The 13,681-nt window shown below is 35.8% G+C and overlaps 1 protein-coding gene across 2 annotated transcripts in view; it reads left to right on the top strand.

Annotated features, from left to right (window-relative positions):
- LOC146527342 (uncharacterized) overlaps positions 1-13,681 on the top strand; it is an 80,376-nt gene that overhangs the window by 7,295 nt on the left and 59,400 nt on the right. For both annotated transcript variants that reach the window (XM_085205997.1, XM_085205996.1), the window contains exons 2-4: positions 1,461-1,610; positions 2,396-3,673; positions 6,920-7,085. In XM_085205997.1, the coding sequence (XP_085062123.1) occupies positions 1,461-1,610; positions 2,396-3,673; positions 6,920-7,085 (1,594 nt within the window). The remainder of the gene's footprint in view (positions 1-1,460; positions 1,611-2,395; positions 3,674-6,919; positions 7,086-13,681) is intronic.

Raw genomic sequence — 13,681 nt, 5'->3', positions numbered from 1 at the left:
ACCATGAAACACATGTTCAAATTAATATTTTTAAGAGTCTGAATTCCAAATTTTATAAAAATTGGTGCCGATTTAAAAAAAAGTCTATACAAACTTTCAACCCCTTATTTGTACCCTTAGGGGGAGAATTCTAGAAAACGATGAAACATGTGTTCAATTAAATACTTTTAAAAATCTAAATTTCAAATTTTATAAAAATCGGTGCCGATTTAAATTTTTTTCCATACAAACTTTCAACCCTTATTTCACCCCTTTAGGGTTAAAATTTTTCAAAATCCCTTCTTAGTGGATGTCCAGATTACGAAAGTAAACATCTGTCTAAATTCCACGTTTCTACGCACAGCGGTTACGGCTGTGCGTGCGTCTTACCTCAGTCAGTGAGGACAAGTCCTTTTATATATATAGATTACCTTAGCCAATACTGTGGCTATAAAGACCACTGTACCTCTTTGACTTGCTTGGAATCCGTTCAAAATAATTTAAATTAGATAATAAGACAATAGAGGCTATCTCTGACAAAATATTACACACTAATAAAAATAGAACTAAGAATAATGTAAAAATAAATACTATTTGACGTGGAAACGGCTCTGAACGGCTGGAAACTTGTTTACTTTAGCTACTTCCACAGTATTATGTCCTATGGGATTTAATCTGGGGTAATGCAGCCGGTATCCAACCAATATTTGCCTTGCAGAAGCGAGTTATTCGCTAGCTAGCAATCTTTAACTTAGGCCCTAAAGACTCCTTTAGTTAAAAGAAATCAATATATTGACAGTTGCATCTCAGAACATTAATGATTTTACCAAAATTGGGGATGTACATACTTAATATTAATACTGGTGATAGGCTTAAACTTAGTGCACCTGTGACTCGATTGGGACAACGTGTACGCTTTTACTAAAGGATCCCAGAAAACGTCAGTGAATTGAGAGAAATTGTGATAAGACATTTGTGTGTTAAATGTTATTACCAAATTAATGATTTTATAAATGATAACGCGCCTTGGGAATGAAATGCTCGCTCAAGTCTGTTTCAAAGGTATCATTGTCACAAATAATTAAATATGTATTTGTTTAAAACTTAAAAAAAAAAACAGTCCCGCTGAGTTCCTTGCGCCGGTTCTTCTCAGGTCTGAGGCACTAACTTTTGTGAACTAGTGGTAAATCATTCGACGTTCAAAAAATAAAGCTTGTAACTTTTTATTTTGAATAAATATATTAGATTTTTTTTTAATTCTAATATAAATCATTGACACGAAAAAAAACTCTTCTTTTTTTTCATTTAATAAGTTGAATTTGATAGAAATTATTCGGAACGCCATGTTTCTGTTTGCTGCTGATAGTATACCATGTATAACAACACATTACTACATATAAATATTGTGTATGAACGTCTGTGTATGCATGTGTGTGTAGGTACGTATGTATATATATACACCGCTGCCCTTTAATGTGCAGTTGCAAGAGAGCGATTTCGATGAGCGGTCGCTGTCGCTCTGCGAGTCGACAGAAACCTCCGAGCGTATGTGCGGTGATTTCTTTAACACGGTGAAGAAGGGTCCGGCCAAAGTGATTGTCACTGCCATCGAACCTCCCCCTGAATTTCAGGTAGGTTTTTTTGGATGTTTCTTTCTTTTTTATTTTTATTAGAGTTTGGTCTTTATTAGTAAAGTTTTGGGTGTTTGGAAATTGCATTTGTATTCAAATTATTTTTTTACTATTATAGATTTTTTTTCGTAGGTACTATTAACTTATGCAATATGAAATTAATTAAGTTAAAGAATTTTAAAGGTGGTTAGAATTCTTTTTTTCAATTTTTCTATCCATATTTTTCAGTTGACAATAGTTGAAGAAAAGGAAAAAGAAAAGAAAGCGGAGTGAGATTAATTGACGAGTTAATTTATAAAATAAATTTTAAATAGTTTTTCTTAAAATTCGGAAAAAATAAAAATAAGGAAATCACTTAATAGCTTCTTTTAAGCTAAATTCTGTACACCGAATATAGCAGGGTAAGCAGAGAGAAACTGCGAATCTAATGTTAAGACACTCCGTTGCAATTAAGACACTTCCGTTCCTAACTTCCCGCCGAATCTTGGAGTTATTGCGTGTTGAGTGGCGAAGGCAATGCCGCGCTTTGCCTCGACATCAGACCCAGAAAATGACAATATTAAATATTCTATTTAGAAATAAAAATTAGGAAATGTAAGAAAAGTAGTTTTTGTACTAAAGTTTACTTCTTATTAGTGTCATTGTAAAATTGGGTGTAGAGCTTTTAATGAACATACATTTTATACAAATAATATTTGAGATAAGTCATTATTCGCATTGTATGAATCAAACATAATTCGCTTCTATTTCCGTACAAGTCAATAACAAGGAAAACATTGTTGCAGGATAACCCACTCCCCACAAGTGTAGACTGTGTGTCCGCCTTCGTGGGCTCACCTAGTAAATGTTTGGCTGTGTGTGTGCCTCCATCAGTTGTTTTAACCAGTGATAATATTAATAAATCTAAAACATCGAGCTTAGAAATAATAATGGCGGCGAGACACGTCTCCCCGTTGTACCCGAGGAAGTTGAAGACCGAGTCCCTCTACGAACGTCGGCAATGTCTCAACCATAGATTCGCGAGCCCGAGACTTTTACATCTCAGCCCGTGCCGGGGGACACGGCCGTCGTCGAGGAACTCCCTGTCTTCCCGCCTCTCCAGTAGTCATAATTCCCTCGTAACCCAGTTCCAAACGGACGACTCGAGCTTTATAACCCAGGCTATATCACATGATACCCTCTCTGCCAAAACCTCGGACATTACGGACATGTACAACGTGCCGTTCGATAGCGACATTTATGCGGTCCCCATCGACATGGTTCGACCTAGTCACAGCAGCGGAAGGGGCAAACCCAAAAAGAGGAATAACCGAAGACGAGCTAAGAGCAGCTCTCAGAACATCGTCGTCACTGCCGCTCCTGATAGAGGATATAAAATTAAGGAAACCAGGCATAAAGATACTAAAACCAAAAGACATAGCTTGCCAAGTTCCTCATGCAAGAAGAACGTTACCGATTCCGATACGGATTCGCTCCATCTGACTTTGCGCGAAATGAGAAAATATCTGCATACGCTGTATTCGAGCTCGAGCGATTCAGAGTGCAGGAATACAATCAACAAGAAAGGTAATACTATAGTAACCAACGTCGGCATCCACATGCGACACAGCAATAAGGAGACGAACGCACCTGTGTACTTAAAAGAGAGCAACGATATATCCAGATCGGTGGAAACGAACAATAATCATAAAAAAGCTAACAAGAATACACTTAGCATGAGTACTAAAATTAAGAAGCATAAAGAGGCTACTCCAAAAGAAATAAGTGTGGTCGAGGAGAGTAAAGAGAAAGGAAAGAAGACTAGTCAGGGTGGTAAAGTGAAGATGTCGCCAGTACGAATCCTGTCGATGAATTTGAAGCAGAGTTTTTGCAATCTGTTCCGGTGGCGAAGGTCCAGTGATTGTGAGAGTGTGGAGAGGATCGGCCGGGAGTCCCCCCCGGCGGCGGTCCGCAGGGCTCTGCCTCCGTTACCGCAGTCCCCTCACCCGTCGAACTCCAGAAGATCGGCCAACGAGGAAGATACGATCATGGACTTTGCCACTTCTATCCAGAAAGTGAAAGATGTAAGTATTTTTTTTTTCGGTTTCTCGTTGTATCCCGTATAAAGCAGGGAAGACAGAGAGAACCTAGGTTTAAGACACTCAGTTCCCCGCTTTTCGCTGATCTTTCGAGACATTGCCTGATGAATGGCGGAACTCAAAGTCGCACTTTTTCTTGTTACCAGAAGAAATTGAAAATTTTGCATTTTTAATTAAGTTGATGACTGACAAAGAATTATTAGACAATAAATTATTTGTCTAATAATCCTTTAATAATCATATTTACTTCAGATGCAAAGCTCAATACAGCCACCGTCTAGAATGTTATCATATTTACAATATTTTTAAAATGTTGAATAACTTAAATTGTTGGGTTTTCTATATATTAACATTTAAAGAGCAATAAGTTTTACTCTCGAAAACACGGTATCAAAGATACTGGAGGAAGGTCACGTCAAACGCATTAGGTTCCCCCGGGGGGCTTGTATGAATGGGTTGTTGACAGTGGACGAGGCGAAAGAGGTATGTAGAGACCGTAGCGTTTGGCGCTCCGTTCTCTCTGACTACCTCGCTAGGGATAAAGCGTGAATCTCTCGAAATCTGAAGTGAAGTTTATTCGGCAATTCGGTTTTGTCTTGAATAAACGTTATACTATTTTTTTATTATTATTTAGTTAGAACCGTATAGAAAATAAATTATCCTCCGGTTTCAGTTTCAGTTTTCAAGAATCGCGGGTTCTAGTCCTGCGTGATTTTATCGAGACTGTAAAAAAGGAGGTTATCAATTCGACTGTATTTTTTTTAATAAAATTAAAAAATGAAATTCAAGTTGTATCCCACACACAGTAAGTTAGGCAGGGATAACCTAGAGTTAAATAACTCCGTTCCCCACTTTCCACCGAAATCTGGAGTGCGTGTTGAATGGCGGAACTCTACATCGCGTTTTGTCTCGACACCAGACCGAAGAAATGAAAATGCAATTTTAAAGTTTAATTGGAATTTGACTTTAAAAGATATTAAATGAAAAATATTTTCAGAAACTACTAGTTCGAATTGATTTAAGCACAGTGGGTTATTTGATCATCTGTGACACTAAAATGTGTCATGTGTTGTACATCTCGATTTGATTCGCGGTCAAATTCAAACGTAGGGCAAAACTAGAAATAATAAGATTAATACTTTTTTTAGAAAACGTAAAAAATGAACGTAGCGGGTTTGAAATTGAATAAAGCTTTGAATAATGCTTTAAAAGGTTTCATTCACACCCGCTAAGATCCATACCATATTATATGGTAGAGAGAACATGGGGACCTAGTGTTCAAACACTCCGTTTCCATTAAGATACTACCGTCCCTAAAACTTCGCAGAATTTTAGGACGGCGGAACTCAACTTCGCGCTTTGCCTAGTCGTTAGAGCGAGGATAGTGAAAATATTAAATATTTAATTTCCTTGGGTGCGAATCGAACCCACAACCTATCGCGTTTACACTGGGCCACGGCTGGCTTCTGGTATGACGGTATGAATACAAAAAAAACAAGCTCTCAAAGGAAATAAAAAGATTATAAGAGTAAAATCGGATCGATCCACTCTTATCTGATATAATCGGATTGAAGGGCATCACTAACAAAGCTTACAGTGAACTTTGTTCGGTCTGAATATTCGTTATTCTTGCTTCCTATATACAGGTAAGTAACAAAGTAGTTTATATACAGGTATTTTGCGAGTATTTATTTTGAGACCACCGTGACCGAGTCAGACGGCTTCTCTTTATGGTCGTGTGTTTGATTCTTGTTCAATGTTCTGCAGTACTATAAGCAATACTGCACGGTATGCAACCACAAAGCCCAATTATAATTAGCTTTATTAATTGAATCAATAATTCAACATTTAAGACTGTTTCTGAACGAGTAAATTAAATTATTCATTGACACGAACACATTTGGCTGTCAGTCACTTCTGTTTATTCGCGGGCGGGCCGCTAGTCTATCTATAAAAACTCATCTCAATATCAATCGGGGGATGAAATATATCTATAAAATAAATATAATTTAAAGTTATAATAAACCTCTACAAAATCGTCTAATTTGTTTCGTTACCAGAGCCAAAAATGCAAATATAAAATATTTCATTTCCTCGAGTGGGGATCGAACCTACAACCTGTCGCACACACTTACAGTTGCACGCTAGTGCCCCTACGCCACAACTGGCGTAACAATTAAATAAAACTTATTGGTACTTAAGGGAAAAATGCGATATTCCAATAAGACTCTTACCATTACTGACAATACGATTAACGACGACGAATCCGTTATTTGCAGTATTTCAAAGGGAATAATGAATTGCAAATTATAAGATCGGTAAGGATTTTGTACCCATTTGTGTCTCTTGTAGGATGAGAAGCTCAGATTTTCTATAATTTTTTTGGTACTATACTAATAAGAATTGTTTACTATAGAGAGACTTTGGGTATATTTGAATCTTTTTATTTTTGGTAGTTGCTACTTCAAATATCAATGAAATATACTTGTATAGTATTAAACTATTATCTGGTCTAATCTATACTCTGTTACTGAGTGACTGACTGACGATTCACAGACGAAACTAGTAGGTGTAGGGGAGTGTAGAGAAGCACAAAAATATTTCCAGAAATACGTCAGGAACGTAAAAAAACGAGGATTCGAATAAAAAAATCCACGCAACCAAAGTTGAAGGCGCCGACTAGTTAAACATAAGATGTAATTAGGTTCAACTATCTAGATCTTTTTTTAATAAATTGAGAGTTAAGAATGTAAGTCATGCTTTATCTATATATATAAAATCGAAAGGTCACTCACTCATCACGAAATCTCAGAAACTACAAGTGCTAGGAAACTCAAATTTTGCATGGACGTCACTAGGACATAGTCATGGAGACAGATATTAATAATAACATATGTAATTCACGCGGGTGTAACCGCGAACGGGCCGCTAGTAAAAATATAGATATATAAAAAGAACATATAAATATATTTGTATATTAAAAAGGCGGTTGTAGCGCAGGAGCACAAGCGAACGACCGTAAACACGACGATCGTGGCTTTGATTCCTACTTGGGGGATGACATATTTAATATTTTATTTCCTCACTCACGCAACGAGACAAAACGCGGCGTTAAATGCCTTAAGGTTCCCCCGAAAACCTCTGCCGACCATGCTATGTGCAAGATACAACGTGAGGCTAAAACAAGCTATATTATAATCATTTTTTTAATAATAAAAATAATGTTTTTAGTACGGCTGGTACTGGGGCCCGATATCCGTCGAGGCTGCTGAGAAGATCCTCTCAAACGAACCGGATGGCTCCTTCATAGTGCGAGATAGTAGCGACGATCATTATATCTTCACTTTGACCTTCAAATTGAATGGACTGAGGCACGTCAGAATAGAACATGACCAGGGTAAGTTGTTGCTATATAATTGTTTTTTAATTATTTTTAAGATCTAAGATGATAAAAAATATATATTATAAATAAATTGAACCCACAACGGTCGTGTCAGTTAAGTGTAATATTTAATTTCTTATATTTTGAAGTGTTATTTAAAGCTAAAACAATATAGTTTAACAAGCCAGAGTCCGGATGTATTCGGAGGAAGCCAAGTTCAAATCTGAATACTCTTAGCTATATTCTGTCTAATTAAAAAAAACGTATTTTAAAAAACATATTTTTAACGATAATAATTGTAAAGTAATGCTTAACAATTTATATATCCTAATTAAAAAAGAATATCGGAAAATAATATTAAATGTTTTCTTTTTTTAATGTTATTTACAAACATTGAAATAAAATTTATAGTTTAAGCTCATTAACCTAAATTTTAATTGATAATAACGTAGGTAGCTAGCTGACTTACACCATAGTACAGTTTCAGACTTAAAAGTGATTTATAAATACGAGTCTTAGTGACTCAAGTCAGGTCAGGTACAGCCGGAGCTACGCGGCGGTATAGAACGCCCAATTTTCGCATGTAAAGTCCGGTTTAGCGGTTGATAGTAAGGCGGAAACGACCCCTTTCCTGCCAGTTTACTCTTACGAGTTCAACGTAGTCCTTAATGAGCCCGCTCTGCTTGGGGATAGGCGGAAACCAGGCTTAAATTGGAGTGTGTTGTGTTCCCTACAGCCCTATGGAAACGGGATTTTTTTACTATCTGGTTCGTTCTCCTCTATCTGAAAATCCACACAAACAAGGGTGCGGGCGACGTCTAGTATATGAATATATGTATGTATATATTGCCAGACGTGCCAAGTTAAAACAAAAACAAAAAAATATATTTAATTTTATAGAACTCAACGTTGACATTCCTTTTTATTTGCCACCGTAAATAACTAGCACCCATTGAATAGTTGTAATTTATATTTACTAACTACACTTCGAATGTGTTTTAATTAATGCTAGCACTATCTTAAGAAAATGTTGGTTATTTTACATGGCTCTTTTATGATTGTTTATTATTAAATATCTTATAGTAGACGTGATTGAATTATACTTGTGGGGCAAGACCACCGGCGTGATAAGTTGTCGGTTCGATTCCTACTCCAAGAAATAGAATATTAAATGTTTTCATATGCCTTCAGAATTCACTGGAAAGTGGGAAATAGAAGTGTCTATAATGGGAAACGTCTTTAAAACTAGGTTAAAAAATTATAAGTTTTCAAATATAATATCAAAGTAAAGTTTACATTCAAAATCAAATAAATTGAAAACTCTTGTCTTTCAATTTTTACTAACAAAATAAAAGCACAAAAATAAATTTCATACATATTTGGATAAATCAATGATAAATAAAAATTTACAGTACTATCGGATGGTGTCAGTTGTAATGAAATTTTAAATTCATACATAAGTTTTCGCACTGCAATAGATAATTTAAAAAAACTTCTATTAAACGTGAGGTATATAATACCTATGTTAGGTTTTTTAACATACTTAGAACATTTTATGATTAAAGGCTCGTTCTTCATCCTGGGAAATTATTATATTTAAATTATGATCATATTATCTCTGCTAGCTCTGTTGATGACGTAGTGCTGCGTTGACCTCTGCCACGCAGCCATGAAATTCTAGAATTCGGATACGGAAACGATATTTAAACAAGTCACCCTTGTAGAGGCTTTCTTTAAGTGAATAAAGAGAAGGGAGAGTTTTTGCTCTATGTTTTCTCTGCGAGTCCTAGTAGAATGCGGAATATCAAAGATTTTGTTTTCTATTCTGATTTCGTTTTATAATATCTAACTAATGTCTAGGTCGAATCTCTTTTCATATCACCAGTTTTCTTGATCCCCGTTTTAAACAGACTCACATCGGAAGGAAGACGTTATTTTCCTTCATGAATTTGAATTGTTGCATCTTAGAGATTCTTTCTCGTTGACACTTACTCGTTGACACTCGAGTTTCATAATATTTCTTTATTGCAAAGATAGAATCATTAAACTGTACAAATTAACCAGCCATTTTCACAAACTAATAGTAGTTGCTTATAGGACAGACATAACTAACATTTTTATACTACTTGCTCATTTCAAAGTGTAAATTAAATAATATTAAATATATTATCATCGATATCAATTAGGGGAGATTGATTAATATATTATAGATTTTAAAGATGGGTTAATTATATTACATGAAGTATATGTAATTACTTTAAACCCAATTAATGTAGGATTCACAATCCACCGCATTTACTTACGAGTGAATGATTTTGAAATTTAACTCTGGGTTCATATATTACATTTACGCCCTTTTATCGACGGATTGCGAGATGGCGCGATGGTGGCTAGATGGCGCAACTCAACCCCGCGCTTTATCTTCTCTCTCTCACCAAAGCTGGAAAGGAAAAAGAAAATGAAAACAATTCTTTTCCCCAATGAGAATCGAACACACAACCGTCCCTGCACCAAACGGCATCTATTAATATAACTTTAAAAGTCACAAACTGCCGTTTCGTCTTATTTATATATATACGGGACATGTACAAAACGGTTAATTAATTTCACATTCAGAGAAATGCGCCGGCGGAGTTTTGTCGTCGATTGCATTTACGTTTGAGCCGTGTTTTATTCAAACAGAAATACGTATCTATCTACAGTCCAAGCGCTTTTATTAAAAGCCGCGCGGCTATAAATCCTTCTGGTATTATTAACTCAACTCAAATATTGAGTTATTTTATATTATATAACTTTGGCTCTCGTGTCTTGTTTTCGTGGTCGTGCTCATGTCGAATTTAGCGTGGTCAAAGACTTAGTTGTGTCACACGTTCTAAGTGTCCGTGGTTATTCTGATTGGCGTGATACAATACAAAAATAATACTTCAATTCTAACATTTAGTTGCTGAGATAAGCTCGTTCAACCATACAAACTTTTATATAATATAAGAAGAGATATAATATCGTATACGGAAATAATTCTATACTTTTGTACTGTGAATAATATTATTTAAATAAATTTAAAAAAAACTTTCATAAAGTGGAAGCCAACTCGCTCAATAAAAAACGAAAAATATCAATTTATCGCAAGTGTCAAGTTTTTAATTATAATTTTCCATTAGAAGTTTACAGTGCTCTATTAGCTCGACGGAAAAGTGGACATTTTTAATATTTTATTAGTGTAATGATGTTTTTTTTCCTATGTATTTTGTGGAAGTCTAAATATAATACAATTATGTAAACATTGAATTCTGGTGTTACGGGGTAACTTAAAGTTATTTGTTAAGAAAATTATGCAATACAAAGATTATAAAAGTGAAACGTCTTAGCGCATGGGCACTAGCATCTGAATATAAACGCGACGGTTGTCAGTCCGATTCCAAATCGGAGATAAATAAAATATTTAGTAGTGTCTTCACTTAGACACTCTTATAACACTAGGTTTCCGAGCAGGGAGGCCGGGAGGGTAAAACAAATATAATAAAAATGTAGCTGATTGTTACCTGCCGGTATATAGGATGGATGGTAATATATGAAAAAAATATATTTTTAAATTTTTTGTGTGTTTAACCGATTGAAATTTAATTTTCACTATCATACATTAACAAACTTCCCTTAACATTTAGTGTTTGTTATAATTTCAATAGGTTAATAATCAAAAGTAAGTACTTACTTACTTTTTTATTATGAACTTGTTGAAATTACCTATATGGAGCTCTTTCGGAATAAATGGCAAATTATTTTTAATAGTTACTTAACTAGTAAGGTAGGTCGCAAAATATAGTCCATCAGAATCAGTCCAGTAAATTCAAGTGGAACTCGGTGATGCGTATGATTCATACATGTATCTCACTATAGGATTGGGAAGCCACATTGTAGACTTGTTAATTGGACCCCGCCCTAACACAAAGGCTACCACAAATCAAATAATTTGATAGAAAGGTTTAGTTTTGGTTTTGATGCACCTACCTACCTGCCTACTTACTTGCCTACCTTCCTGCATGCCTCTCTGCCTCCCTGCCTCCCTGCCGGCAAATGGAGCTTGATTAGGCAATGCACGAGAGCTGAACATTTTGCGGGTTTCGGTACGAGGTGACCGTTTAGTAGGCTGTTTGGAGTTAGGATATACTAGATTTTAGCTGTGGCTCGGTTTCGTGGTTAAATTTAAATAAATGAGGATTGTGTGGTAGAGACCAGTCGTGGCACAGTGGCAGAAGCATGTGGCTGTAAAAAAGACAAGTTGTGGATTCAATTACGACTCGAGGAAATTAGATATTTAATTTTTTCATATTACCACTCTAGTAACGAGGCAAAGCGTGCGTTAAGGTTGGGGTACTCAACACGCAATGCCTTCGAATTCGGCGGAAAGTGAGGAAAGGAAATGTCTTAATGGGAACAGAATACAGTGTGAAGTTTAAAAAGGAGATTTGTATGACACATGCCACATTTTAAATGTCTGAGTTAACTCTGACCGCAGATATAATAAGTTACATCGAAACGAATAATAATGTGATATCATGCATATAGCCTTTTTTTTTATCTTATTTCTCGATAAATGGATATATTCAACACAATTTCGATCTTGATATATTCAACACAATTTTCCCGAGTCAACACAATCTTTCGAGTAGTTCCTGAGCTAAGCGCCCTTAATCAAATAAACTCTAGCTTTATAATATTAGTAGATACAAATAAAATGTGCATTGTACGTCACGCGCACGTTTCAATTTCATGTTACGCAGTTAGTGAGTGGTGCTTTTGATATTATATATTTATCGTTATTCGTTAGTTGTAGCATGTTGTCTTTCTGCTTCACGGTCGGCAGAGGGAACCTCGGAACTTAGTGTGAAGATATTTTCGTTCACTTTCGTCGAATTCTGAAGGCATATAGTTGAATGTCGGAACTCAACGCGAGCTTTGCCTCGTTACCAGAACTTTTCTATATCAAACCCACAGCTTGTCACGACAAGTCACACAGTCGCACGCATGTGCCCTTGTGCCACGACTGGCTTCAGCAGTTATACTTTCTGCCGAATTTTGGAGGCATTACGTGTTGAGTGGCAGAACTCAACGCCGCGCTTTGCTTCGACACCAAAGCGAAGAAATGGAAATATAAACGTAAATAAATATTTCACTTCCTCGAGTGGGGATCGAACCCACAAGCGTCGCATTACAGTTTGTGCCGCTGCGCCGCTGCCACGACGGCCTCACAAGGGTTAATATATTAATAATATTTACGTACTTTATATTTATTTGGAGAAGTTAGTGTAATATCACTTTCTTCTCCGCTTTCCGCTCATTTTGGATAGTTAAGTGTTTATTTTTTCTTCTTGTAATAAGTTATATAGAAATGGATGTTTATTTCCGTTGTGGTCCTCTCGTGGTATTAAACCAAAGTTCGGCGTTCAGTTTCGCCAATTAAAATGCAATAGCGTGAAAATTCGTATGAAGCAGAGTGTCTTAACACTAGGTTTTCTTTGACTATTTATTCCTTATTCCTCCACGAATTAGCTTGCACTTAGACATTTCTCTTTAATGCTCGTAATACAGTAAGCGCATGCGTTTTTGGCGACGGTTAACAAATTGTGCGCACAAGTTATTTGTAGTAGGGGCAAAGCGCGGCGTTGAGCTCCACTACTCAACATGCAAGGCCGCCAGAATTAAGTAGAAAGTGGGGAACAGAAGTGCCTTAAAGGGAACGAAGTTTTTTAACATTTAGTTTTTCAAATGCGTACGCTATATTTCCTAAATATTTCTGTATGTTTATCATTAGGTGACTCGAAAAATAAGAAAAATCCTAAATTAACTTCATCAAAATGAATCCACTGGTTTTTGAAGTATTTAACTCCATATTTGGGGACTCGTATAAAGTATTACTTAGATAATTTGCTAACTAACACATCGAATATGACAATAGCTGTCTCCTTTAAAAATATATCTAAATGTAACAAGGCCTGAAACCTTACCTGAAATATCGACCTAACCAAAACTATTCGTAGAATGTAGGACGCCCTCGAAACTTTGAAGACTATCACTTATTTAATAGTTACAAGTAATATAAATAGATTTATAAGTATAAACTATTATATAATATAAAAGTAACTGCTTTTTAGGATTTCAAGGACAGGGAGGTTTGACAGGGAGGTTTCCCAGGACGGTTAACACATTTATCTCAAGATTGCGTGAAAGTATCGAGCTGAAATTAATATCATATGTTAAGATCTCTTGTAATCCCTTGTAGCATAGTAAAAATCAAACATCAAAATCGTCGCAGTTAAAAGACCTTCACTAGTTCGAGAGGCACGTTTAGAAGAAGAAGAATCAAAAGATACGAGTATTTTCCATGAAATTCGCTGCGTAATCAAGACCTATAGGATATAGACCTATAGGATATATCCCGTTTTCTAAATAGAAAAATAAACGTAATCGTACGTATATGAATTTTGACGCAGCCGGATAAGAACCTGTGACTTAGCGATAAGAGTGCTGGTTAAAAGAGATGCGGTTTCAAATCCCGCTTAGTTCAGATACCGTTTATCGTAGAGTTAATAATAAAAACTGTTGTAATTTTT

Source organism: Heliconius melpomene, chromosome 21, assembly GCF_056956725.1.
Source record: "Heliconius melpomene rosina isolate 202511_hmr_F chromosome 21, ASM5695672v1, whole genome shotgun sequence".
NCBI lineage: Eukaryota > Metazoa > Arthropoda > Insecta > Lepidoptera > Nymphalidae > Heliconius > Heliconius melpomene.
The sequence above is the reverse complement of the archived record's forward strand: the minus strand, read 5'-3'. Positions and strand labels throughout refer to the sequence as shown.